This window comes from Gossypium arboreum, chromosome 10, assembly GCF_025698485.1.
Source record: "Gossypium arboreum isolate Shixiya-1 chromosome 10, ASM2569848v2, whole genome shotgun sequence".
NCBI classification, from domain to species: domain Eukaryota; kingdom Viridiplantae; phylum Streptophyta; class Magnoliopsida; order Malvales; family Malvaceae; genus Gossypium; species Gossypium arboreum.
The window spans coordinates 31,901,341-31,928,728 of NC_069079.1; the positions used below are offsets into that span (position 1 = coordinate 31,901,341).

Here is a 27,388-nt window from a genome sequence, read left to right on the forward strand (position 1 = left end):
TCGTTTTCTAAACAAGTCTTACTTTTTTCTCAAACCCATTTTCCAAACCTATATTTTTTCCCAAACTCTCCCACTTTCAGGCGGACTCAGCTTGACCCATGATCAAATCTAGTACCAAATAATGTATCAAGTCTATTAATGGTCCTTAATCATAAATAAATTATTTAACTAAATATAACACCCCTAACCCAGCCTAGACGTTATGGCCGAATCCGAAAATGTCACAAAGAATGGGCTTTGAAAACTGAGTTGTTCTGTAAAACCATTCTACTTTTATAACTTATATTCGTTCATGATTATTACTGAAAACATCATTTATTTAGTTCATTTTTCAATACACATATTACAATGGTAGTTTAATAAAACCGATACATTTTGGAAATTCGGCTTGCATTTTTAGAAAAATCTTTATTTGTGTAAAACCGTCATTTTCATAAAACATTTTATAAAAGCATGCAAATTATCAAACAAACTAAAAATTAACAGTTAAAAACCATGCAGTCCATAGAGTCCTAGAAGTCACAAACTCTCAAATGAACCTAGAATTTTAAAGAAACTATAAATTGCTAAGTTTAAACAATTTATGGTCGAGTGGTCACCGGTGCACTGATCCGCCTAAGCCTGTGGATTACCTAAATAGAATAGACAAACAGATGTGAGCTTACGTAAACTCAATGTGTAACCTAACAGAAATAGACATGCTACGCATACAGAAATCATATACACAGTCAGATTCAATTTAGATCCGGACTTAGGTCCTTTACAGATTCAGATAACAGAAATAGATATGCAAATAAACAAAATAGATACAGTGAATCCTAGCCCCATCCTCTACACACCATCTCCGTCCATCCCATCACACCATGTGGGGTTAAAAACACCCACCCAGCACTACACACCATATAGTGTTGATACGACACATATCAAATAATGTGCAGCCAAGCTGTTAGATTATAGGCGATGATCGCCCTACAGAACACTTCCTTCTCATACGTAAATCCCACCCCAAAAACAGATACAGAAAACAGATACATAAATAACAGATTTGACATGCTCAACATGCTTATATACAGATAACAGGCATACATTTAGTATCCTACTCAGATTAGTCTATCAGAATATCATAACATACGAAATAGAGTTTGGTTAGCCCTTACTGACCCTACAGTAGGCCCACAGTCGATCAGAACAATCAGTGCGACCCTAGGAAAAAATTTAAAAATACGAGCCCACACGCTCATGTGGCCAACACGCCTAGATTGACCTTGCCCGTGTAGCCCACACGGCCTGATCCAAAACCCACACACTCGTGTGGGCCCACAAGCCCAACTTGGCCTAGCCCGTGTGGGTCTATACGGCTACACTCACACCACCACATGGTCGTGTCATGTGTACGGCCATGCCCTCGTCAAACACACGGTCGTGTCTTGCACACGGCCAATCACACGGCCAGGTAGACGCCCGTGTGGTATCGACAGTAAGGTTTTTCAACTTTCGTCGAAACTCGTTTTTCTACGATTTGGGTACACACCTGGTACGATTTTGATGCTAAAACAACCCTGAGCCTTTCGAAACCTAAAAATAGAGTACTCAACATCAAAATTAGCAATCAAATCACAAATTCCTCAAAACTAAATCGAGTATAAACGCACTCACTTACCGCCAACATACCCGTTCACTCACACAAATTAGACCGTTGGAGTGGAACTACTGCTTCACTGGTGTCTCCTACGCAACAAATTTACAAAACTTCAACCTTGAGAAAACAAAAGCTAAACAAATACAACCAACCCCACTTACCGGTTTCTCGAAAACCAAAGATTTGAAACGCCCAAGAGAAGGGTTTAATGATAAAGTCAGAAAGCAGAGAAAGGAGGGTTTACTACTATTTCGTCATAGAACAGAAGAGGAAAAAGAGAAGAAAATCAAAAGGGGATTTCTATTTGGGAAAAAAAATTCAGAAACAACAGATTTGGGAAAAGAATAAAAATAAAAATAAAATAATTTTAATTTAATTTGAAACATCAAATCCTACTAAATCTCACCCACTAACCAGATCCAACTACCTCAGAATTTTGGCTCTACCAAAACTCTTCCAGACAACCGAGCAAAAATTAACACCCTTGATATAAATTAAAAGACAATTTTATTTAAGCCCACTCAACAAGGGCAAAGCTTGGACCAAAATGACAAAATTATCAAAAGTTGGACTTGAACCCAAGACCTCACACACACCTTCAAAACATTTAACCATTGAAGTAGACACACAATTATATTAAATACTTACAGAAAAAAAATAAATTATTCAGTATGCTTACATTATAAGAGGAAAAGATAACTTTAAAAAAAACAATACAATAATAATATACATAATCTTAAATTTTCAATTAATAAATATTAAAATGAAAAACTAAGTTATAATTATTAATAATTAATTAATTAAAACTAAGATAATGTGATCTAAAAATGTAATATAATAAGCAAATGATAAGTTTCCTAGGTAAAATCGTCACAAACCTCAAATCAGTAAGGAATCTAAAACATGTGTATTACCATTACCCTTATATTAGGAAATATAAAGTTCTCTTATATAATCTTACATTTCTTAATATATGACACTCCTCAAAATTTGCTTTAAAAACAATTTGTTTTCCTTTTTTCATAAGTATTTTCATTTGTTTTATTCTTATTTATTTGGATTAGAATGAAATTTAAGTAAAGTACTATCAATAATAATGACTACAAAATTCAAACTTAATCCAAATGCATAAAAAAAATCTATTTCAACTTTTTCCAACAAGTTTTTGCCAAACTTCAAACTTTATTTCCTTCCTTACATGTATCTAAATCAAGGAGGACATAATTACATCAACATTGTTGAACCATTTTGTTTTCCATCACTTCCCTCACTTCATTTTACTCCCTCATTCATCTCCCCACCCAAGCTGTAGTTACGAGGCTTGTTTCAGGGTGTTGACTTGTTATTTTGCTCAATTAGGGCTTGGCAATGGAAACAGTGATGCTAGGATTAGAGCATCAATAATATTTATGCATTTTTTACCCCAACAATATCCAAGGCTTTTTTGTTTTGAAACAAGAAAAATTGAAATCTATCTTAACAGTAAAAACTGTTATGTATTATCTTTTGTACTCAAAATTATCAAAGAAATGAATAAAAATCCCTTAAATTAAGAAACAAAGCATTAACGAGATTTGTGTTCTTAAATTACAAAAATATTTCTTTATATTTTTGAAAAAGTTAATATTATCTGGTGTTTAAATAAATCTATATAAAATATTTTTTGTATTTGACAGATTTTCTAAAATATACATTTGAGATATTCTTATTTTTCATTCTTTAATTGAGTTTATTTTATATTTATAAATTTGTATTTACATTATTCTTTGTAAAACAAACACAACATAAATATAATTGTTATAAAATATTATAGTGTAATTTCCTTTTAACAATCAAAATTTATTTTATAATAAGAAAATATTTTGTAATAATTAATGTGATATATAAACTTAATAATAAATAATACTTAATTAAAATTTAATTTAAATTACATATATTATATATATGAAAGTACATATTAACACATTAGAGTTGTAAAAGATAAATGAAATTAAGCGTTATTTAAACAAAATACTCATATTTATATAATTAAAATATTCATATTTTTATACTAGGTTAAAGTATGTCATAAATCCTTGTACTTTTCAGAAATTTGAAATTTAGTCCATGTACTTTTATTTTTGGTTAGCCCTATCTTTTAGATATCAAAATTGGTTTAACTGTTAGCATTATTAAAAATATTTTGTTAAATTTATTATATTAAAGATATAGATAATTAAATATGTATATGTTTAATAATATTGAAAATTATAATATTTTATATTAAAATTTTTTGAAAGCAACCAGGGATATTTATTAACTAATAAAAAGATTTCTGACAAATGAATAAAAAATGGCCTAAAAACAAAAAGAACACTCTAGAACTAAAAATGGAAACGCCTAAAGACTTTAATATCCCCGTCAGTTGTAAATGACCTGTCCCCCACCTTCCCTTTTTTCTGAATGCCGATTCAGTTTCAATAGGGGTAGGGCCTGAGAGAGAATGAGCAAGGTTCTGCTGAAGAGGCTCTCTACACCCTCCATCTCTGCACCCTGGCGCGCATTTCAGTCTGGCTTTCTTGGTCTTTCTAGTTCCGATTGGTGTGAAGCATACTCAAGAACCGCACCAATCAGGTAAATCTCTTCCTTCTTCCTAAAACTTATGGTGGCTATGATATGGGCTAGCTGGTTAGCCGATCTCGGAGTAAAGAGGAACGAAATATTCTGAAAACTGTCTTTTTTGCTTTGTATGTTACTGATATAAGCATTAACCTGTGATCTATCTCTGGATTGTGTCATGCATTTGTTTATAATTGTTTTGGAATCTCCTTCGATGAGAATATCTGAAAATCCCATATCTTTCCCCAAGAGGACCGCTTCATAACAAGCGATAGCTTCCGCTCCGAAGGCCATAGCCACCCTGAAGTAGAGGTAGGACTTAGTGGCTTTGATTTCTCCTTTATAGATTCTCACTACAATCGATGATGCCGACGGATAATTCTGATTATCAAAAGCGGCATCAAAATTGATTTTCATAGTGAATTGTGCAGGGGCCTTCCATTTTTCATTTTGCTGGGCGTCACTAATCTATCTCTCGTTTATGCTATCAAGTTCGCCCAGGTAATGCCTGACATACCTAGCAGCCTCTTTTCCTAAAAAATCCTTACCTTCATGTAAGTTCTTGTTCCTGTCCATCCAAAGAACCCACATACCACAGATCACTAGTCGGTGTTGTGCTTCCGTACAATTATTGAAAATCCAGGTAAGCCATGCAATACATTCATGAGACTCACTTTGCCTAATTCAACTAAGGTTTAATTCCCTCCATAATTCTTCTGACACAGGACACTCCACAAAGACACGCCGAAGGGTTTCAGTTCCAGCTCTACATCTTGGATATATGGCATTTGGAGCCACTCTTCTCTGGTGCAGATTGACCATCGTGGGAATGAAATTCCATGATACCTTCCATGCCAGTAGCTTTATTTTATTAGGAAGTTGTAATGCCCACAATTGTTTGTAAAATGGTTGGGCCGTAGTCTGTGAATCAGTAGGATAAGTAGTAGGAATTTGGTTTTGTAACATTCTGTAAGCACTACGCACTATGAATTCTCCCGAGTGCTCTCTGCGTCAGAAGATCATATCCGGATGTGCTTTGCTAGCCAGTGGGATACGCAGGGTTCTATCCACATCATCAGGTTCGAAGGTAGTTCGTATTAAATCTTCCCTCCACATCCTATTTTTTCCATCAATTAATGCTACAACCGTAGTAATGTTAACATTAGAGATGCTACATCGAACTCTAAAATTATCTACCCTGGGCAGCTACACATCATTGTTAATCTAATATTGTCACCTGTACCCACTCTCCACCCCGGCCCCTCATTCAATAGACCCTTCGCAGCCCAGATACTTTTCCACGTATAAGATGGCTGACTTCCCAGTTCAGATTGTAGGAAAGTACTTGCCGGGTAGTATCTTGCTTTTAATACTTATGCTAGTAGTGAGTCTGGTTGTTCCATTAATCACCATCCTTGTTTAGCAAGAAGAGCCACATCAAACTTTGCCATAGTTCGAAAACCTAACCCACCAACATTTTTTAGTTCACATAGTTTCTTCCAACTACACCAATGTATTCCTTTTCAACCATGGCCTTTTTACCACCAATATCTTACAATAATTGATTCCATTTCATCACACAAAGACTTCGGTAACAAAAAGCACATCATAGAATAAGTCGGAATTGCCTGTAACACAGACTTGATAAAGACTTATTTCCCTCCCTGGGACAACGTTCTAAATCTCTAGCCATCAATTTGTTTTTAATTCGGTCCTTTAAATTCTGAAAGGAAGATCTTTTATTCTTTCCCACCAAATTAGGAAGACCCAGATACTTCTTAATGTCATTGGATCTACGTACTCCTAACAAGCTAGCAACCATAAGACGATCAGCTTCTGAAGTGTTTGTACTAAAAAATACCATGGATTTTTCAAAATTCACACACTGCCCATAACACTCCTCGCACTCTTTCAAGATTTCTTTGATTTTACCAACTCCTAAATTCGTTGCCTCTCCAAAAATGATACAATCATCAGCAAAAAGGTGTGAAATCTATGGTCCACGTCGACATACCTTCAAACCCTTAATATCCCCTCTCGTGGTAGGTGATCGCATAAGTGATGAAAGACCTTCACTATATATAAGAAAAAGATATGGACTAAGAGGGTCTCCCTGCCGTAATCCTCTCATTGGTCTAAAACATTCACCTTTTGTTCCATTTAACAGAATAGAGTAGGAAACCGTAGAAATGCATTTCAAGATAAAAGAAACCCAAGAAGGTGCAAAACCCATTTGCTCCATCATAGCTTCCAAAAACTCCTACTCGACCCTATCAAAGGCTTCACTCATGTCAATTTGAGAGCCATATATCCTCTTCTACCGGTTCACTTCTTTTTGAGTGTGTGCATGATCTCATAAGCCACTAGCACATTATTAGTAATAAAATGGCCTAGGACAAAGGCACTCTGCGCTTTATCAATACATACTTCTAGGGCATTTGGAAATCTGTTGGCTACTACCTTAGCTATGATTTTATAAATGACATTGCACAGGCTAATAGGCCTAAAATTTTTCATATCTGTGGGCTGTGCAGTTTTGGGAATTAAAACAATATTGGTGGCTTTAACACTATCAATTTCCCTCTCTTGATTTAAGACTTCCAAGCAAAAAGACATTACCTCAGTTCCTACTATGTGCCAGTAGTTTTGAAAAGACATTACCTCAGTTCCTACTATGTGCCAGTATTTTTGAAAAAAGATTGTTGGGAATCTATCATCACCGAGAGCCTTTATAGGGCCCATTGACTTCAAGGCTACCCTTACTTCATTTGCAGTATATTCTAACGTGAGCTTAGCAATAATTTCATCATTGATACATCGTGCCACTCCCTTTAAAATCAGTTCTGGGTTTTGATCTCCTCTTGACCTAAACAAATCCTGAAAGTAATTCATTGCAATCATGGCCATCTATTCTTCATCATTCACTTGTTCCCCATGGTTGTTCTACAAGCTGTTAATAACATTCCCCTTATGTCGTTGAGTGGCCCAGCTGTGAAAGAAAGCGGCATTTTTATCTCTCACTTTTAGCCAGTTTGCACGAGCTCTCTGTTCCCAATAGATTTCGTCCTTGTCAATTTCCTGGTTAAGATGTATTTTTCTATTAATAATTTCAGCCAGATTATCATCGGTCCTATCCTTATCCAATAATCTGTCCAACTGCCTATGTAATTGTTGTTTGACCCTCTGTCTCCCTTGTTTTACATGTTGTGCCCATTGACTAATTTCCTGCTTTAGCTCTTTCAGCTTAGCTAGTAATGGCCTTTGTGTGCTATCCCAGGCATCCTTTACCATCTTCTTAAATGAACTCTCAAGCAACCACCATACTTCAAAATGAAATAGAGCCTTTCGAATATTTTTATTCGCCATCTCAGTACTCAAAAGAATGGGGCAATGATCAGAGTGTGAATAAGACAGATGCTGAATTTGGGCATGTAGAAAAGCCGAAAACCATGCTTCAGTCACTACCCCTCGATCAAGCCTTTCCCGTATATTTGTTGCAACTAAATTACCCCTTTCCCATGTGAACCATGAACCTAAAAACCCTACATCTATTAAATGACACTCATCAAGAGCATTACGAAAATCCTCCATTCTTCTTTCCTCTCTTGGGACCCCTCCTCTCTTCTCAAACTTATAAAGAATTTAATTGAAGTCTCCACAGACTAACCAAGGGTGAGATCTAATTCGGCCTAGCTGTCTCAATAAAGTCCAAGTATGGCACCACTCATTTGGGACGGGGTTACCATAGAAACCCGTAAAACGCCATTCTACACTATCTTGCTTTTCCTTTATTAGGCCATCTATGTGATTTCTCGAGCTACTAAGAATTGTAACCTGAATATCATGTTTCCATGCTAATGACAACCCTCCTCTCGAACCATCAGCTTGCACATCAAAACCATTCACATAACCGTAAATTCTTCGAATTCTCTCTATTTGCAAAACGTTCACCTTAGTCTCCATGATGAAAACCAGTTGGGGGTTATTTTGCTTCAGTAAAAACCGAAGCCGTTTAATTGCTCAATGACTCCCCAATCCTCGAACATTCCAGCTTAGTGCTTTCATTGACTCCGATCGGCATGCTTTTTGGCAGCCGCAGATCTAAAATAAAGAGGGACCTTCAAACAATCTTCTATGTCCTCCAAAATAGAAGATTTAGCCTCATTAGACTCTAACCTACCCTTTTTGTTGGCGGAGATATCATTGTTCAAATTCCCATTCAATTCCTTCTCAAAAGTAGAAAGTTTCCTTTTACATGGAGTAGTCACCATTTGAACGTCATTAATTGGCCTTGTTCTACCTTTGCGCGTCCATCGTGATTGTTTGGGAGTCCCCCGATTGCCTACTTCAGGTGTATTAAAAATTGTCCCAACCTCAGTTTCTTCCCTACCATCACTTTCTACAAAGCAAGAGCCCATATCAGTTTCCCGGACAGCCACATCGTGCTGGATCTTTGTCATCTTTACCTCATCAGAGAACTTTACCGTCAACAATTCTGCCTTTAATGTATTCCCCAGCTCTTCCTTCGCTCTTGTACCCTCGTCTATCATTAATGAAAAAGGAAGAGGAATTCGTCCATCATCTTCCCCCGTATATAAACATTGTTCCATGAATTTCTTATCTACCATCCCTAGTTGCAGCCTCTCTCTACCCACTAACTTAGATTCAGTCTTTAGTGCTACAAAATAGGGTAGTTCACCTTCCCCTATTTCTGTACCCTGTTTAATCACCGCAACACAATCTTTTGCTAAATGACCCATTATTCCACAACCAAAATAGAAATTCGGCAGATAGTCATACTTAAACGGTAACCAAACTTTCCTGGTGACCCAAACAACAATAAAAATACCCCTTCGTAAAGGTTTTCTAGCATCTAGTAAAATTTGTATTCTACAGGATTCTTCGTTGATATCCGATCGCAAAACCCCTCCAAACGTGGAACCTATGGCGTGCATCAAATCTTTCTTGTCACATTCCGGAGGGCACCAATTAAGTCTTAGCCAAAACGGAGAATAGATCAGTTTAACCTTGTTTCGTTCTATCGCTTCTGTCAGCCTTTCAAAGATAATTAGTTGTTTTTTGAATAACCAAGGTCTACCATTCATGATCGCCTCCAAATCATCCTCATCCTCAAAAAAAAAAATTGAAACAAATTCTGCCCCGGCATATGAATGTCGAATTTTCTTTTGGTTTTCCAGATACTCCTGACTTGTGCACGAAAGCCATCTGGATTGTACTGCTTGTTTGTCCATGCCGAACATAGTAAAGAAAAACTACTCCTTGGTTTAACAAGAGAGCTCTTGACCGTCAATTGAATTAACTCTTCTGCTAAAAGAGATACTTCCTCCCCTGCCATAAAGGCCGAAAGGTCACCGCCCCACTCTACCCCAACCACAGCCGCCTCTGTTTATTTGGAGAACTAAGAGAGAGCACTCTTGACCTAATTTATTTTATATTAAAATTAAATAGCTTTAAAAATAAAAATAGACTTTTTATTAATATAATAATATTAAACTTAACTTAAATTAATTTTTATATAAAATATTCAATAATTTTTTCTTAGAAAATGACTTATGTTTTTCGAGAGAGTAAATTTTTCGTTACTTATAAGTTATTTTTCGTTGACTAACTATTTTTCATAAAATACACACACAAAAATATAAAAAAATATTTTTCAAAAATTATTTTCAATAAAAAAAATAGCCTAACTGTAATATCTTTCACGTCTTGAATAACTACAAGAAAAAAGGAAAGGAATTGCAGGTGCTACAGACCTGTTGGATGTTTGCATTGCATGGAGCTAAGCTTATCTAATTCGTTTTTCCCGTACTATCTTTAATTTATTAGTATGAAAACTTCCACACTAGAATTAATATATATATACACATATATATTCTTGCTGCCCCTGGATTTCACAAAACTGAGGGCGACTTAGTTGCTACCTAGAGAAAATATATATACACCAACATGGACAAATTATTCGAGCCTTTTTCTGTTTTGCTTCTATCAGTCTTTTTAAATTAAAAGCAGTCAGTCATTTTAAAGTAAAATTAACTCAACTTCATAATTAATTTCGAATTGGGAGAGGAGTTTAGGGGCATGAAAAACTAACATTAGAGGAGGCTGGCAATGTCAAAAGGACGACTGAAATAGCAACCCAACATCTTTAAACAGCTTCTTCATTTTCTCTTAATTTATAAATTCACTGACCATGATTAACAATTCAAAACAACAAACAACTTAACATTACCTTTCCTTTTAAATTATAATCTAAGCTTTAATTGTACCAAAAAATATTCACTAACAATTCAAAAAAAAAAATTTATTTAACAAAGGCTTGAATGTTAACCTTTCTTGCTTTTTCAAAAAATAAAAAATAAAAATTGGCGCATATATAGTGAGCTCATCCTTGCCTACAAATCATCACATGAAAAATTTTATTCTCTCTTGTTTACATTTTTACAATGTTACATTTTGTATTTTGATAAATTTTATTTTTAATTCTTGTATTTTAAAAGTTAAAAATTTTCAATTCTCATACATTCTTATTTAAAATCTCTGTCCTATCATAAAATTATAAGTATTTTCATCAAAATTTATCAATTTGAAAATTTGATAACGTTGTTATATAATTAACAAGAATTAAATATATTAAGTTGACAAATTTTGATAGAAACTACCAATGACGATAATGATTTGATTAAGAATTTTAATTTAAAAAAGTAGTAGGATTGGATTTTAACTTTTAAAGTACAAAAACTAAATCTAAATTTTGTCAAAGTATAGAGAATAACAACATATCTTAATCTATTATATCTATTGAAAATATCTTTTAAGTTTTAAAGAGCGATAATTAATTGAGCAAAAAATATAATTTTAGTAGAGCTTTTATTTTCCTAATTTATGTAAGTTATCAAGGTTAGTTTATGAAAATATGTCGTTTTTATAAAATTTAAGAAATTAGGCCGTTTGTAGGAAACGCGTTGTACAAAATAAGTTTTCACCAAAAATTAATAAATCAACTTCTTTGGTTGTTATGGAATAAGAAAAGAAGCTGTTAACATTGTTAGCTGCAGTTAACTATCAAGATAGCTATTAAAGTTGTTAGCTGTTATCATTCACTGTGTTAAATATGGATTTAACATTTTGTATCAACATGAGAGTTAATTCAATAAAGAAGGTTTACCTAGATCTTTCTGTCTTTCAATATGGTATCGAGAGCTAGGTTTTCTTGGTAAAGGAAGTTAGTTTTGAGAAGGATTTTCATGGCTCCAGAGGTGGTTCTAAGGTCTGACAGTCCGTATCGTTCTTCAAACACCAGTGGTCAGACACATCCTCTGCATACTGAGTTAGAATCGACTTCTTGTGTTTTCTCCAAGAAGATTAAACATTTTCCCAAACATGACACTGTCAAACTAGGTGAGAATAATTTTCTCCTGTGGAAGCATCAGATTCTTTTGATACTTGAAGTATATGATCCATAAGGATATGTCCTAGGCACCGTTAATACTCCCTCCCAATTCTTGGTTAATGAAGAAGGTAAATTAGTTGAGAATTCTGAGTTCCTAGTCCATTAGCAGCAGGATAAGCTTTTGGCTTCCTAGCCTTTATCCACCGTCACTAATGAGATTTTGGTTTATCTTACTAGAGATCATACTAGTTTTGAATTCAAAGGAGGTTTGCTGCGAAGTTTAGTATCAAAATATCCAGCTTACACCATGCCTTGTATTTTCAAAAAAAGGGTCAACTTACTATAAAAGAATATCTTTTGAAGATAAAGAATATTTGTGACAATTTGATTGTTGCAGGTTGCATGGTATCTGATAAAGAATAAATCAGCATAATCTTGGCAGGTCTCTTGATTGAGTACGAATTTGTTCAGGTTGTTGCATCAGTAACTCAGGTGTCTCTTGACATGCTAAAGGAGATGCTTCTCAACTGCGAAACAAGACAATTGGAAATAGTTATCGATATGCCCATATAGGCTAACTTGATAAATAGACAGAAAGATGATGATAATCATTCAAAACAAGATTCTTCCAGTGGTCATTCAAGAAACTACAATCAAGGTTTTAAACACAAAGTAGGAAGCAGAGGTACTTATCGTGGTAGGGGGCATGAAGGCAGGTTTACTCGCTCTCGGCCTCAGTGTTAGTTGTGTGGTAAGGTTGGCCATGTGGGGCAAACTTGTTACTACAGGTTTGATGAAAAATTTTCTAGATTACTTGGTGATCAGGGTCAATCAATGTCAATCAACTATCATAGTTTCGATAATCAAAGTGGTTCTGAAAGTCAAAACTGTTCTGGTGAATTGCCTCGGTGTTTTAATATGCAATCCTGTTGTGGTGCTCCTCTATTCCACAATAAACAACCTTCTTCAACGACGTATGTTGAGAACAACAGTCGAGTTTATCTTTACACTCTTCCTGATCAAGCTTGGTATCCAGATTCAGAAGCAACAAAGCATGTAACAAATGATATGTCTATGCTCACAAGTGTTGTACCAGATACAAGTATGAGTAAGGTGATGATGGGAAATGGTCAATCTATCCCCATGCCAATATAGATTCTTCTGTTGTGTTTATTGGTTCTAGGGTTTTACAACTTAAAATGTTTTGCATGTTCCAACTATTTGCAAGAATTTGATGTCAGTTGGCCAATTTGCTAAAAACAATAGGGTCTACTTTGAGTTTCACCCTTTCAATTGTTTTGTGAAGGACATTCAGGCAAGAATCACATTACTAGTGGGCCACATGCATAATGGGCTTTACAAGTTTGATACTTCAACTGTTGGTGAACATTCAGGTGTTTTTGTGCTACTTTTGGTTCGAGTTTTTCCACTTGTGGGTCTAATGTTGAGGTCCAAAATGTTGAACTATGGCATAAGAGGCTTGGTGTAACGCCCTAATTTATTTAACTTTGTTTTTATGAATTTTGTCATAATTAAGTATTTGCTTCAATGGTTAAATGTTTTGATTGTGTGTTTGAGGTTTTGGTTTCAAGTCTCACTTTTGGAAAATTTTGCTATTTTTTATCCTAGCTTTATCCCTATTAGTTGGGATTATGTTGCGATAGCCCACCACAAATGCTGGACTTCAGTATATTAGGTGTAATATCACAGGTCAGGAATCATCATCTCATCTCAAATCAATTCCCGTATCGCGCTCACTATAACCTATTGACATGCCAATTGTACTCTATCCTACGTTCATCGACTCAAGAGATATTACCATTAAACCAATGTCTAACAATTTACTATCTCTTTTCATACTAATTCAACATCGAAATATTTAATTTAACAACCAACAACTAAATTCCCATTCAAGTCATATTGTAATATATATAAATCAAAATAAACCGAATGAACTTACCAGGGCCAAAATGTAGAATTAGCAAAATTTAGGAACTATTTAGCAGCTTTCCCTTTTCCTCAGTTATCTACTTGTTCTTAATCTATAAAATAATTTATTTCAATTTATTAGCTTTGATCTCATATACCATTCAATTTAGTAGAATTTATTTCCTATTTATAAATTTTCATATTTACCCCAAACTTTTACATTTAATTCAATTTAATCTTTAATATTAAAACAAGCCAATTTTCCTAATTACCTCATATACATGTTTTTGCTTGAACATTCAACCCTATATAAACAGCCCTAAATTCTGAAATTTTTTTCAATAAAATTCTTCCAATTTCACATTTTATCTATTAAATTCCTAAACTCAAAACTATACAAATTTACTTTACAAAATAATTTTATTTAACAACCAAACTTAATAATTTACCATTAAACTTCAAAAACATAATAAACTTATCAATGGTATCTTTCAAAACTTTTAACAGTTTTACAAATTACTCCCGGATTAGTTAAATTAAGCTAAAACAATTTCGAAAATATAAAATTCATGAAAACAAGTGAGAAATGGACTTACATACAAAGAGATGAGCAAAGCCAAAACTTTTTCCTCTCTAAACAATGGTGTTTGGGTTTCATTCCAAAATGAAGAAGATGATACAAATTTCTTGCATTTTCATTTGTTTCATCTTTTAATATAATTATAAAATTTCCATTAACTAACACATTTTCAATCAAATTTTTATCTACTTACCATCAACTAAATAAGAAATGGCTTAATTCCATATTAAACCATCTTGTTTTACTTAAACACTCAATTCGCACTAAAACACTAATAATGTAACGCCCCAATTTTCGGGAATCCTGTGAATGTTGGCATAGGTTTAATTATGTTAGTGGGCCTCTAGAAAGCCCAAACTTAAGATAGAACCCGACAATTTTAGTTAATTTTTGTTCCATAAGAAAAAGGGGGTGAAATTATGAAATAGAACCTATGTGAAAATGTTTGAAAATGCTATAGGCTAAATTGAAGTGGCCAAATAAATAGGAGTGCAAAATAGGAGGATTTGCACGACAAACCTCCCATTTTACATGAAGTGGCCAGCCATCATGTTGTTGTAGACAAAATCTGCACTTGATATCCATAATTTATGGTACAAATTGATACAAATTGATAATAGGTTAGGTAAATGTTCCATGATAATGGGTTAGGTAAATGTTTCATGATAATGGGTTAGGTAAATGTTTCATGATAAGAATTTCATGTCTTTTGTATTAAAGAATTAAATGGATGAAATATGAAGTTTTATTAAAAGAAAAAGGGGTGAAAAGAACAAAGTTTTGTCCATCTTTGTTCATCATAGCTGAAAGTTAGAGAAGAGAAAGGAGAGGAGAAAGCTCTTGAGTATTCAGTCATTAGGAGGAGGAAAATTGAAGGTAAGTTCTTGGTACCTTGCTTCTATTTTGAGGTTCATGAGTTCTTCTTGATTCTACCTTAACTCTTGAAGTATATTTTGATTTTTAGTTGTGTTGTGAGCATTTAGTCATGAATTAAAATGAAGGAAATGATTGTTGTTTCATGTTCTTTTGATGAAAAATGGAAGATAAGTGAAGTTGAGCCAAAAAAATGAGCATGCATGTGCCTTAGATGTTAAAGGGAAAAAATCAGCTAACATGTTGTGCTTTAAAATGATGAAATGGAGATTATTCTTAAGTAAAATCATAGATATGTGATGATTGATTGGTGATATACATGTTTAAATAACATGCATGCAAGGTATGTGTGAAAGAGTGATTTGGTAATAAATCTGCTTGGGACAGCAGCAGTAACGTGATTTTGGAAAATCACCATAAATTGTGGGAGAAGAATTAGAAGCTGAATAAATTATGTAATTAAAGCTTAATGAGTCTAGTTTCAAATGAAATAAACAAGAACATATTTTGAATTCTGTGCAATGAGAAATTTGATTCGTAATGAAGAGTGGTCAGATTAGTCAAACAGTGAAACATGGGAAACTTTGAGAAAAATCTGGTATTGATTGGCCAGACCAAAAATTCTGAAAATTTTATGGATATAAGATATATGAATCTATTTTCAAGGAAAATTAACGGAACTTTATTTGGAGTTTCGTAGCTCTAGTTATAAATGATTTAGTGACTGTTGCTCAGGAAGACAGCTTGCAGTGAAATTATGATTATGTGGTAAACATTGACAAAAATTTGTTAATGAGTTACTTATTGTTTTCTTATAAGCTTACTATGATCTGTAGGTGTGGTTGGCCGAATATTGTAAGGGGTTAATACGTAGTTTGTATTTGAATAGTTAGATTAACGTGTTAGTAATCCAATTGTAGGCGGTTTGTGTGTGGATCTCAAATCGATATCGTCGCAAAACAATGTGCAACTAACACCCTCTTTCTTAGTGCGGATCGGCAAAAGTAGAAAAGTCGAAATGCCAAAACCGGTATTTTGTAGATTTGCGAGTGTCGAATGCTCGTGAGGTAAATCAATTAATGTTTTTGGTAAGTTGCAAAATTTGGACTGCAAAGTGCATGATTTACGTGCCTTCGATATTTTTGGGCTTAATGGGCCAAAATTGGAATGATGGGCCAATCGGCCCAATTCGTAAGAACCCTCGATGCGTGATTCTGTAGTACGTGAAAGGTAGGAATATGCATGAAAAACCCTAAAATAGATAAATTCTGAAATACCTTTAAAAGTGAAAATTTACGTTTTACCCCTAGGAGATAAATTAACGAAATACCCCTAGGGTTAAATTGACTTAAATGCATGTTTGACTGTTGTTATTTACTGCATGCCATGTTGTTATTATCTGATGCATGGGATTGGGATATTGACGGAGGAAGCTACTGAAAGTGGCTTGTCCACGTACTGGAGGCTTTGCCTCAATTTACTGTTAACTGAGCAGGCAAAGTGCAACCTGTGGAGTGTTGGGCTGGGTGGGTTGAGCTATTCCCCACATGGAGTGTATGGCTGGTACGGTGGAGTGTAGTGGTTGGTGGGTTGAGTAGTCTCCCAAATGGGCTTGCATATGTTCTTGATGTTGCATGTATTTTGAAATAGGCCTATGGGCCATACTGTTATCTGAATAAGGGCTAAGGCCCGTTTATTATGTCTGAAAAGGGCTCTGGCCCAGTACCACTATTACCCAAATGGGCTTGCATATGTTTACTGATGTTGCATGTATTTTGAAATGGGCCTATGGGCCATACTGTTATCTGAATAAGGGGCTAAGGCCCAGTTTATTGTAATCTGAAAAGGGCTCGGCCCAGTACCACTTTATTACTGAATAGGCTTAGGCCCAATGGGCTTGAGTGACTTGGGCTTTGAATGGGTTTTCCTTACACACTGAGTTTCCCCAAACTCACCCTTTTATTTTCATCCACGCAGAAATCCCCAACCATAGTGGGCTTGGGTCGTGAGGGAATTCGGAGTGGCCACTCGTTCTGAAAGTTTGATTTTCTTCTGGTGAACTGGACATCCTTTTATTTACGTTTGAAGTTTTGGGTTTTTAAATGTAATAAGGCCGCTTAATTATTTTTAATGGTTTTAATATGTATTACTAAGATAGGTATTACTTATTTTAACTGTTGAAATTGGATAGCTTTAGAGCCCGTTTTCAAAAACAACAGTTGATTTCAAAATAACACGACAACAAGCAAAGCTTCCGCAATGAAAGTATTTTCCAAAATTAATCACTTTTCCTAAAAATGACTTAATCAAATCGGTTTCCTAGAAATATCCATGACGTTAAGGTGTGGCAATCGCGATATGCATGTCTAGGATTGGATCCGAAGGAGCTTGGTACTTAAGCGATCAGATGGACTCACCACCTCTTTTCCGGTTTCCTACCGGTGCCTGACTTCCATTCACTTTAACCTATAATGAAATTATCTTTTAAAACACTAAGTAGGTTTTTCTGGATCAACAATATAAAATGTTTTTAACGCTTCGATGTGGGATGTCGGATCCAGCCATAACGTCTGGGCCGGGTTTGGGGTGCTACAAATAAAAATAGAGTTTTGTATTTTTTTTATAATATAGTCCTTTATCTTTAATTAATCAATTAAATATTAAAATTTTTAAACCAAATTTTAATACGACACTAATGATCTCGTAAATATTAAATAATTAATATTTACGGACTGACATGTCAGAATTGTGATCTCGAAACTACTATTTCTGATACTACTAGAAAACGAGCTGTTACAGATTAAGTATGTACACTTCGTAAGTCTTTCTCATCCCTATACTGCCTTAACTGTTGCTCAGGAATACTTGAATCACGTGTTTAAGTTGCATGATGTGCCTGATGCTATTATCTTAGATACGGACAAAGTGTTTGTTAGTACTATTTGGTAGTTGTTTAGGAAACTAGGATCCAAGGTTAAGTTTTCAACAACTTATCATCTCTAAATAGATGTCCAAACTAAAGTTCTTAACAAATGTTTAGAAGGGTACTTGATATGCATTACAGGAGAGAGGCCTGGTGATTGGTTTTGTTGGCTTCCCATTGTTAAGTGGTGGTACAATAATACTTTTCACTCATCCATTCGTACTACCTCTTATGAGGCCTTGTATGGCCAACCTCCACTATTGCACTCTCATTACTTAGTAGGGCTTTCCATGGTGGCAACAATTGACAGAAGTTTTACAAGAAAGGGAGGCAGCCTTGAAGATGCTCAAATTTTACCTACATAGAGCCAAGGATAGAATGAAAACATATGGTTAACAAGAAGATGAGCGAGAGGGAGTTTTTAATAGGAGATATATTGTTTTTTAAAATTACACCATATTGACAACATATAGTTAAGAGAAGAGGAAATCAAAAGCTTGCTACCAAGGCTTTTGGTCCCTATCTAGTGGTGGCTAAAGTGGGTAAGATGGCTTATAGGTTGCAGTTGCTTGAGGGTTCAAGGGTGTATCCTACTTTTCACGTGTCCTAGTTGAAGAAGCATGTAGGGAGAGGGTCATGCCAAGCTAATTTGTCTGTTGTGGTTCTGATAATGGTTAAAGAACATTTAGCAATTTTGGACAAACATCTAGGAAAATGTGGTCATCGAGCTATCACTAAAGTGACGGTGTAGTGAACCAATTCCTTTTCTGAAGATGCAACTTAGGAGAGTCTTCATGATCTGAAACAACAATTCCCTTCTTTTAATCTTGGAGATCAAGGATTTTGTTAACAAGGGAAGACTTGTTATGGTTTGAATAATTTGTTGTGGTAAATGGTGTCGTATATGTTCTTGTGCAGTTGTTTAGTAATACGGTGTGTTTTACTTTTGTTATTTGTAATGATCTATAACAACTTTTAATTATTTGATTGTTATAAATAGGTGGGAACAATTATTTGATTTCTCAAGAAAACTGCAACCAAAACTCTCTTCTCTCTTTCTTTTCTTTTCTCTCTCGTTCTCCTTATTTTTCTTTTTTTGTAACCTATGTTGAGATTTAAGTTTTGATGAATTTGTACAAAATGGTGCAGTTTCCTATATCTAGCGGAATGAGACTAGATAAATCATTGGAAAGTAGCAGTAACTTGGTGAGATTTCTCAAGCTAAAAATCCCTTTCGAGATTGAACCAAATAGCTATTGCAAAATAGATCAATTGCCTCAAGATCTTGGCATTGACAAAGAGAGAAAGAGAAGATGAAAAAGGAAAGAAAAAAATAGAAAAAGAAAGGAAAAAAATAAATATGAAAGAATAAAAATAGATTAAAAATAAAAAATGACTTGGCGTGTTTTAATTGGGTAACATGTGTTAATTTTTATTTGAATAACGAAACATAGTTTAAGTATCACTCCTCACAAAAAATAGTGTAAGTATCAACTTGAGAAAATATGCATAGTTTAGGTATCAATTTGTGAGTTAAATTTATTTAATATATTGAAGATAGAATTTTGAACTATATAAACGAATATCTTATTATTTATTAAATATAAATTACTTTTGTTGTGCTAACCTACTTCATCAATGATTAAATATTAAGTTTAAAATTCACTCACTTTTTCTACTAAATCTATTATATATAGATAAAGCAGTCAATTTATTTATACCAAATTTGTGTGATTTTCCTTTGAAAACCTTGAAAAGAGTCTTAAGGATACAAAGTGTCCACTTGACTTCATCATTCCGTAGGTATGAAGCTTTTATTTGATTGGATTTTAAGATAAGATTTCGCATAAATAATCTAATTTTTTGCAGTAATTTCCTTCTCGAGAAGAATAAAAATTCAAATTAACGTGGACGATATTTTTAGATCAGTTACTTTTTGAAAGATTTAAAAAGTTACAAGACTTCCATTGATAATGATAAAGACTTTATATTGCAACTGCTCAAAATAATCGACTAAGAGAATAGCTAATCTAAAAAAAAACCACCTTAGGAATCCTAATCATGGTGGCTATATATTTTCACTCCATTTACTGATAGCCTGCATAACTGCTTGTTTCACCATCTGAGCATCTATGCCTTCAGCATTACTTTGGTTCTGAGAATCAAACAATTCAGCATTACGAAGAAACTCAAAATCAAAATTGCATTTGCATTCAATCAATGGAAATTCCATTAGCTTTATAGAATATCCAAGTAAGACAGATACAAAACTAGTTAGTATCATTCATTATAGTGACAGTACAATAAAGGGGAAAAAATTCCAAAAATGTGTGGTTAAAACTTAAAACCCATTTACCATTCAAGAAGTTCCTTCTTTCATGGTCGTCGATAGTTGATTTTTAAAAAAACCTTTTTAATTAAAGAACATAAAATCAGAAAGCCGACGGGAAGGGAATGAAAATGTATAGGCCTATAAACAAGACAACACATCTATGAAATAACTGTGGGTGTGAAAATAAAACAGTGAGTTACATTCCAAAAAATAATATACAAGTACTCATGCGAATCCTATCAAAACTGCATTATAATTTTTAACAATTAAAATATAATTTTATCATATATTAATTTATGATTTCATTATTTTTGAAAAAATTAAATTAAAATCTTTTCTTTTTAAGAGAGTAAAAATACAATTTATGTATATAAATTTTTATTTTATCATTTATAAAAGGTTAAAACTAAATTTTCATTTGGGGTTGGCCCCTGCTGCAAGTATGATCTATGTTGATTGAATCACAAGTGGTGTAATAAATAATTAGTGTTTAGTTTCTAATTGACATCAATATCCTTAGTTTTTAATAAACACCGATCTCAAAGATCAATCACTAGAAAAGTTTTATATTTATATGTATGTATGCAAGTATGTATTCTTACTTCTCCTCCAATGGCTTCAAGCTGGAAATTCTCTTGGCAAGAAACCCTAGCGTCGAGCACGTCAAGGCCAAGCTCTTCAAAGGTTTCCAATATGGAAACAAGCAAACCAGGGCAATTCTTTTCCAAAAACACATTAATAAGGAAACCTTTCTCTAGGGCTTCCACAGCAACTTGCTGAAAACCAAATAAAAAACTTAAAATCAATTTAAATTTTTTATTTATTTTTTGAAAGAAAATCAATATAAAAATTAGAGGCTGCCCTTTTGGGTTTTTTACTTGCTTCCTAATTAGAAAACAAATGTAGCAGTTAAAATGTATATGTCAAAAAGGAAATAATAGATGAATAGATTCACCATAGGCAGAGGATTCTGGGAATTTGAAATTCCTGAAGTTCCAGTTTCTTGGTTCAGCACTTCCACCTTTTCTTTCAACTCTTCTATGTATCTCGATGCGTCCACAATGATTGAGGTTTTATTTACCTGCAAGAAAACAAATACAAAATGAAACTAAATCACTCATGCCATCCACTCTATTAACCTCATGGACTATAATATGATGGAATTTTTTCGATTCAGCATACACTTTTAACTAATATAACATCACAAGAAACTCAATCACTCAATAGTGTGATCGTTAAGATAGAATAGAAATGAAAAAGAAAACAAAGCAGGAAGTGAAAAGGTAGGATTATCATCCATAAAAGTTAAAAAGAGTTGTAGGCCAAATTACAGCAGTAGAATTGACAACAGAGCGAAGGCGTTGCAGTTTCTGATAGACAGATGCTTTCTTTCGATCTCTGGAAGACATGATTTCTGGCTTTAATATTTAGAATATCAACTTTATCTGTCAAAAACCCTTGACCCTTTCTTTTTCACTGCAAGGATTAATTTGCAAGGGTATTTAAAGAAGTAACATAATATAGTTGTTTGTTTCCTCCATGAGGAGGATCTCCATTCCCCCCACTTCAACCCAATTTACTGATTTGACCTCCTTCATTTACAAGGATAGAAGTACTGTTAGATATCATCCATGGTGTTCAAGCACAGAGGTTAGCTGCTTAGGGATTTCATAAAATGTATACGTTATTTATAATCTTCAAATCCTTGAAATAAAAGTTATCACGGGCTTAAACATACGAACTCATATTAATATCATTCAAGCACAGAGTCTAATTAGTCTTCATAGTGCTTTGTGACTTTATAAAATGAATAGACTATTCATCACCTCTCAATCCTTAAAATAGAAGATACCACTTAAGTACATTTGAATTCATTTCCTTCAAACTATTGCAATCACAGGGATACTAACTAAATTAGAACTCTGCTAGTGAAACCAAAACTTCTTTGATTCTCAATAAAAATGAAAATATAAAAGTCAAATCATTTTGATAATTACTTAGTTTTATGCTAAAGTAGTAAATTTAATTGATTTACTCATAATCATAGTCATAATCATAGTAATGTTGAAAGTAATTTTCATTTTAGTTACAAACTTAGTTAAGTTATTTGTTTTCTGTTAATTAATGAGACTTTGATTTAATGATAAAGTTGAGTTTACCATGACTTTAAAATTTCAAATTCAGGTCTTACATTACAGCAAAACTGACTTTTAACGGCGTTTTTTAGGCTTTTAGCGGCGCTTAAAACTATTTGCGGCGTTTTTACAAGCGCCGCAAAAAACATCTCTATAGATGGCGCTGTTAAATTTTGTGGCATTTATTTGAAAAAAATAAAAATATAAAAATTTTCTATTAAAATTCATTATCAAATTAAAATAAAAATAAAAATATAGAATCAAAACTAAAATAAATAATAAAAATTAGATTAAATATAAATATAGAATCAAAATAATAAAGCACCAAACTTGTATACTGCCCACCATTATAAGTCACTAAAAGCAAGAAAAACAAAATGACTTAATTTATGGAATTCACGAATGTTAACATCAGACATGAGTTTAAAACTTTGCCTTCGGAAGGATGTTCAAAACCAGAATCCACAATAGATCGAAGCAGCTCGGTTTTAGCGAAAGTTTCGAATCCCGAACTGTGAATTCCAACATACCCCCTACACCACATAAAAAAGAACATTGCTTTACACTAAAACTAGCAGATTATATTAGAACATTGTTTACCTTAAAAATATGTATAAATTAAAATCAACTAAGGCTAAAATACCTGAGAAAGTGCTTTGACACAGCTGCGATAAGTATAAAGCACTGATGCCATCTCCTTCCCATCCTGGATAAGTGTGTTCTGCTATGCCATCAAATACAAGATCAGAGACTAAAACAAAACACTAAAAAGTTAATCAAAATTTTGCAATTAACTTTAGACTCTAACTAGCTTTGGCAAAAATAAGTTTTCTAAACTTATTATTTTAATAGTAAATATAATTTAACTGATTCTAAATGAGTTAAAAATTTTAATATATATATATATATAATTACATTAATTTATTAATTTATTAATTATTTTTGAAAAATTATTAAAATATTTAAACAAATAATATTATTATAAATTTAACACGCAAAAGAACGAGAATACAAATTAATTATATATATATATATATATATATATTTGACAATTATTCATACTGGTTGTATTTTTACATGCCAATAAAAAGCAATAAAAAGCAACGCTTTACCCTAAAAGACTAGCGTTGAATCATGGAATCTGAAAAAACTTAAAGAAATAGAAATGATTGTAAAGAAGCAGTGAATAAGAACATTACATACTATGAATTTATATTCAATGCACTCCCTATAAATGGTTATCAACATGGAAATGAAAGGATCCTTATATGAAACAAATGGTAAATTTTGAATTTGGCAATTGAATCTTCATATCCTTATATGAAGTTTGGTCGGCAAATGAAAATGAAAGAAAACTAAAGCAACATGGTTCCAAAGGTAGAAAGCTATCTAAGTTAATGTCTTCGTGCACACATTTGTCTAAACCAATAGCTCTACCATGCTTTTATACCTAGGAAGACTCAATTAAGGACTACCACAAATGATGAATGCTAAGTAGAGAACCACCAAATAAAAAAACAAGGTAATTAAAAAATGTAGTAGTTAAACTCAAGTATGTTATTCAAGTAATAAAAAAAGATTCAGGTTTAATTATGAGCCCAGGAAGTGAGCTGAAGTACTTTTCCACTACAATCAATGAAATCTCTTCAGCCTGGTGTGAACTCAGTAAGCCTACAGTAGCAACAAAAAGGTACCTACTTCTATGGTCTTAAAGTTAAAAGAAAAAATAGAAACCAATTCCATAATTTCATTTTATGGCATGAAAATAATCAGAAGCAAGTTCAATTTTACATCAGGCATCCTTGGTCTGCCTAACAATATAGTCAGATTCACATCTAGATTATTAAATGATTATTCAGTTTCATACCAAGAAATTTAAAGAGTTTAAAAGTAAATCTAAGTTTCATGGTGTAAAAAACTTAGTATATCACAGTTAGCAATCGAAAGAAACACAAAATTGGAATTTGGAATGATACCCTTCAAGGTCAATACTCAAAGCTTCTCAGCTGACATAAGAAACAGAAAGCATAAATACTAGGGTCCAAAATTGATCTGAGCTTAAAAACTAATCAACATCCAATAAATTGAAACCAGAACACCCAAAGTAGCAAAAACAGCTGCAGGATTCTTTTAAATATTAGCACTAGAAAAAAATTTGCACCAACATTCAAAGAGGTAATAATCCACAACTTCAATTTACAGCATTCAAACACTTCAATTTGCAGCACTTTAACACTTCAATTTACAGCATTAAAACACTTCAATTTGCAGCACTTAAACATTTCAATTAACAATATTTATAGTACTTCAATTTGCAACATTTAAGCACTTCAATTTACAGCATTCAAACACTTCAATTTGTGGCACTTTAACATTTCAATTAACAACATTTAAACACTTCAATTTGCAGCACTTTAACACTTCAATTTACAGCATTAAAACACTTCAATTTGCAGCACTTTAACATTTCAATTAACAACATTTAAACATCTCAATTTCCAGCAACTAAACACTTCAATTTGCAGTACTTAAACACTCCAATTTATAGCACTCTAACACTTCAATTTGCAGCACTTTAACAGTTCAATTTACAGCATTTAAACACTTCAATTTGCAGCACTTTAACATCTCAATTAACAACATTTATACACCTCAAGTACAGCAAAATGGAATAGCTTTGTTCTTTTTCCCCTTTTTTTTATTACTATTAGTAACCACTAGAGGACTGGTGGTAGCATAGCAATATTAGTTTTTTTATAAATAAACAAATAAATAAGATCATAATGTTTTGTATAACTTAATATCAGAGAAATGTTTATGGCGTATACCTGAACTTTGCATCATTCTTAGGAATTGAAGGTAGCCTAGTCAGCCTTCTGGTAGAAACACTTTCTCCAAGATTTAAGTGATAATGATATATCTTATTATCACTAATGCCTACAGCCAGACACAAAATTAACTTTATTAAATACATAACGAAGAATTTAACAGAAGGGACACACACACACACACACACACACACACACACACACACACATATTAACATATCAATTAACAACATTTATACACCTCAATTAACATCTCAATTTCCAGCAACTAAACACTTCATTAGTGATGCACTAGCAGGTTAATTAGAGCCTGAAATTGCTTCATTAAAAAATTATAAAATATACTTCAAACATTTTACTTTAGAAATTGAGGTAGTAAGCAAACTATTAAAAATTTTAAAAAAGTTATATAAGATTTTTATTATAAAATATTTAATAAAAAGATAAAATTACAAATAATTATAATTAAAATTAAATGAATATAATGAAACTTAACCAAACCAAGAGATATTGATTCATTGAAGTTATCAAAACCTAAATTGATATCCACAAATTTATCATTCTCTTCTCATTTCAGCTAAACTTCGTACATAAACCACATGTCATTATGGAGGTGAAGTTAATAGTTAAACAATGAAGGTAATCATTTTAACTAAAATGTTGGTTCACCTCTCTGACTTTTGCAATCAATAAACATTTCTAATGAATTTGAAATTAATGAAAAAAGAATATATATATCAAATGCTATTCAAACAGTGAAATTTGAAGTACCTTTTTTACTCCTTTCAGCAAACATATTTCTCCCAGTAAAAACTGCTATAGGGAACGAAAGAATTATTTGGCTAATGATGCCTTTATTCCATATGGTGATAGAAGTCACATAGATCAACACCTCAAGCAAGCCGTATGCAAAACGTAAACTCTCATACATCAAGATTTCAACACCATCTTGTTCAGTAGCCTTTTCCTGATGATGGAGAAAACACTTATATTAGTTAACTGCTGAAATCCCATATTCAGTTCTACTACTGGAAACTTACAAAGAGCCTATTCAATCACCTCTAAAATGTCAAAGCTAAATAAATATATCATTAGTTCCTACTGTTTGTGGAGGAAAAGAATTTCAAACCATGAACTAATGAAAGCAGCTAATTTCAACAGCTTAACAACAAATGTACCCTTTTCCTATACCGATATGAATAGTTCTCTCATAGGCAATTCATCAAACATAAGGAGAGTAAACTTTAGATTCTTTACCATACGCAATCCAACACAAAAAAATTCCTATAATTCTATAATCTCAATTGAATCCATAGAGAAACCCAAGAAACGGCTGGAACAACACATTGCGGCAGATTTTAAAGAGCACCTCAAAGAAAGAAAGAAAAAAGTCGATGGCATAGAAAATAAAATAAAGAAAACCCATTAACAGGAAAACGTGAATGCGACTGATACCTTGAATTAGAAGAAAACCAGTAGGAAGAAAACCAATAGGTTACCTTCAATCTAAGCAGGGAGAATAAACTACTAAAAATAGTAATGATTTAAAGCTATCCAGTAAAATTGAAAGGAAAAAAAAAAGAAAAAAGTACAGGACATGATGGAAAGAAAGTTAAAAGAGATAAGTCGACTCACTTGACGACCATCGATTTCATGTGCTAAGACTCGAACATGTTCGATAGCTCTGGCTTCACACAGTTCTTCGCTCTGCTTTGCTTCCAAAAACCCTTTGTGCCTTTTTCAGTTTCTTTTTTTCTTTTATTCCAGATCGAGAAAAGAAAAGTAGCTAAATTTTATTTGGGAGATTTAGGGCAAGCGACATAGATGAGAAAAAGATGGAGTAACGAGCGGGTAAGAGTGAGCGGGATTTTGATTTCCTTTTTTTTTTTTTTTTTTTGGGTAAAATAATGGTTTTTTGCGGCGTTTTTAAAAAAAACGCCAGTATAGCTTAATTTTTTGCGGCATTTTTAGTATAAATGCCACAATAGCTTAGTTGGTTAAGTTTGCTTGCTCTTTACCTTAGTACTTGAGTTCAAATCTTGTTAGCAATTTTGAATCTTTTTTGTACCCCTCCGTACCTTGCTCTTTTTTGTACTTGCATTTATTATTTTTAATCAATTAACTCTTCAATATTATATTA

General features: G+C 33.2%; 3 protein-coding genes and 1 long non-coding RNA gene across 4 annotated transcripts; 1 reads left to right on the top strand and 3 right to left on the bottom strand.

Moving 5' to 3' along the window:
- The first annotated feature begins 3,968 nt into the window (after positions 1 to 3,968).
- LOC128281938 (uncharacterized) lies at positions 3,969 to 4,881 on the top strand. Its single transcript, XR_008272229.1, has 2 exons — positions 3,969 to 4,549; positions 4,669 to 4,881. It is a non-coding gene; the product is annotated as an uncharacterized LOC128281938 (long non-coding RNA).
- Positions 4,882 to 7,180: 2,299 nt separating this feature from the next.
- LOC108487916 (uncharacterized) lies at positions 7,181 to 8,200 on the bottom strand. Its single transcript, XM_017792251.1, has 2 exons — positions 8,072 to 8,200; positions 7,181 to 7,867 (listed from the first exon to the last, which is right to left on the bottom strand). The coding sequence occupies exons 1-2, from the start codon at positions 8,198 to 8,200 to the stop codon at positions 7,181 to 7,183; spliced, it is 816 nt and encodes a 271-aa protein (XP_017647740.1).
- Positions 8,201 to 19,870: 11,670 nt separating this feature from the next.
- Positions 19,871 to 22,020, bottom strand: LOC108488830 (transcription factor SCREAM2-like). The gene is made up of 4 exons (XM_017793113.2): positions 21,617 to 22,020; positions 21,241 to 21,366; positions 20,888 to 21,061; positions 19,871 to 20,108 (listed from the first exon to the last, which is right to left on the bottom strand). Exons 1-4 carry the CDS (start codon positions 21,692 to 21,694, stop codon positions 20,022 to 20,024), a joined length of 465 nt encoding a protein of 154 aa, XP_017648602.1. The 5' UTR covers positions 21,695 to 22,020; the 3' UTR covers positions 19,871 to 20,021.
- Positions 22,021 to 22,692: 672 nt separating this feature from the next.
- Positions 22,693 to 27,120, bottom strand: LOC108487511 (uncharacterized). The gene is made up of 5 exons (XM_053020480.1): positions 26,884 to 27,120; positions 26,020 to 26,215; positions 25,249 to 25,357; positions 23,064 to 23,141; positions 22,693 to 22,953 (listed from the first exon to the last, which is right to left on the bottom strand). Exons 2-5 carry the CDS (start codon positions 26,177 to 26,179, stop codon positions 22,803 to 22,805), a joined length of 498 nt encoding a protein of 165 aa, XP_052876440.1. The 5' UTR covers positions 26,180 to 26,215; positions 26,884 to 27,120; the 3' UTR covers positions 22,693 to 22,802.
- Between the last annotated feature and the right edge of the window lie 268 nt (positions 27,121 to 27,388).

Bases quoted from the DNA above. Each gene is read 5' to 3' on its own strand.
- LOC108487916 (XM_017792251.1), bottom strand. From the start codon at position 8,200: ATGGAGACTAAGGTGAACGTTTTGCAAATAGAGAGAATTCGAAGAATT. The intron at 7,868-8,071 runs GTTACAATTCTT...ATTCTTTATAAG, and splicing joins CATGGAAACATGATATTCAG to TTTGAGAAGAGAGGAGGGGT.
- LOC108487511 (XM_053020480.1), bottom strand. From the start codon at position 26,179: ATGTATGAGAGTTTACGTTTTGCATACGGCTTGCTTGAGGTGTTGATC. The intron at 23,142-25,248 runs GTATACGCCATA...ATGGCATAGCAG, and splicing joins AAGAATGATGCAAAGTTCAG to AACACACTTATCCAGGATGG. The intron at 22,954-23,063 runs GTATTTTAGCCT...TATGTGGTGTAG, and splicing joins GTGTCAAAGCACTTTCTCAG to GGGGTATGTTGGAATTCACA.
- LOC108488830 (XM_017793113.2), bottom strand. From the start codon at position 21,694: ATGTCTTCCAGAGATCGAAAGAAAGCATCTGTCTATCAGAAACTGCAA. The intron at 21,062-21,240 runs GTGAATCTATTC...TTTGGTTTTCAG, and splicing joins CCCAGAATCCTCTGCCTATG to CAAGTTGCTGTGGAAGCCCT. The intron at 20,109-20,887 runs GTAAGAATACAT...TTTGATTCTCAG, and splicing joins TTGAAGCCATTGGAGGAGAA to AACCAAAGTAATGCTGAAGG.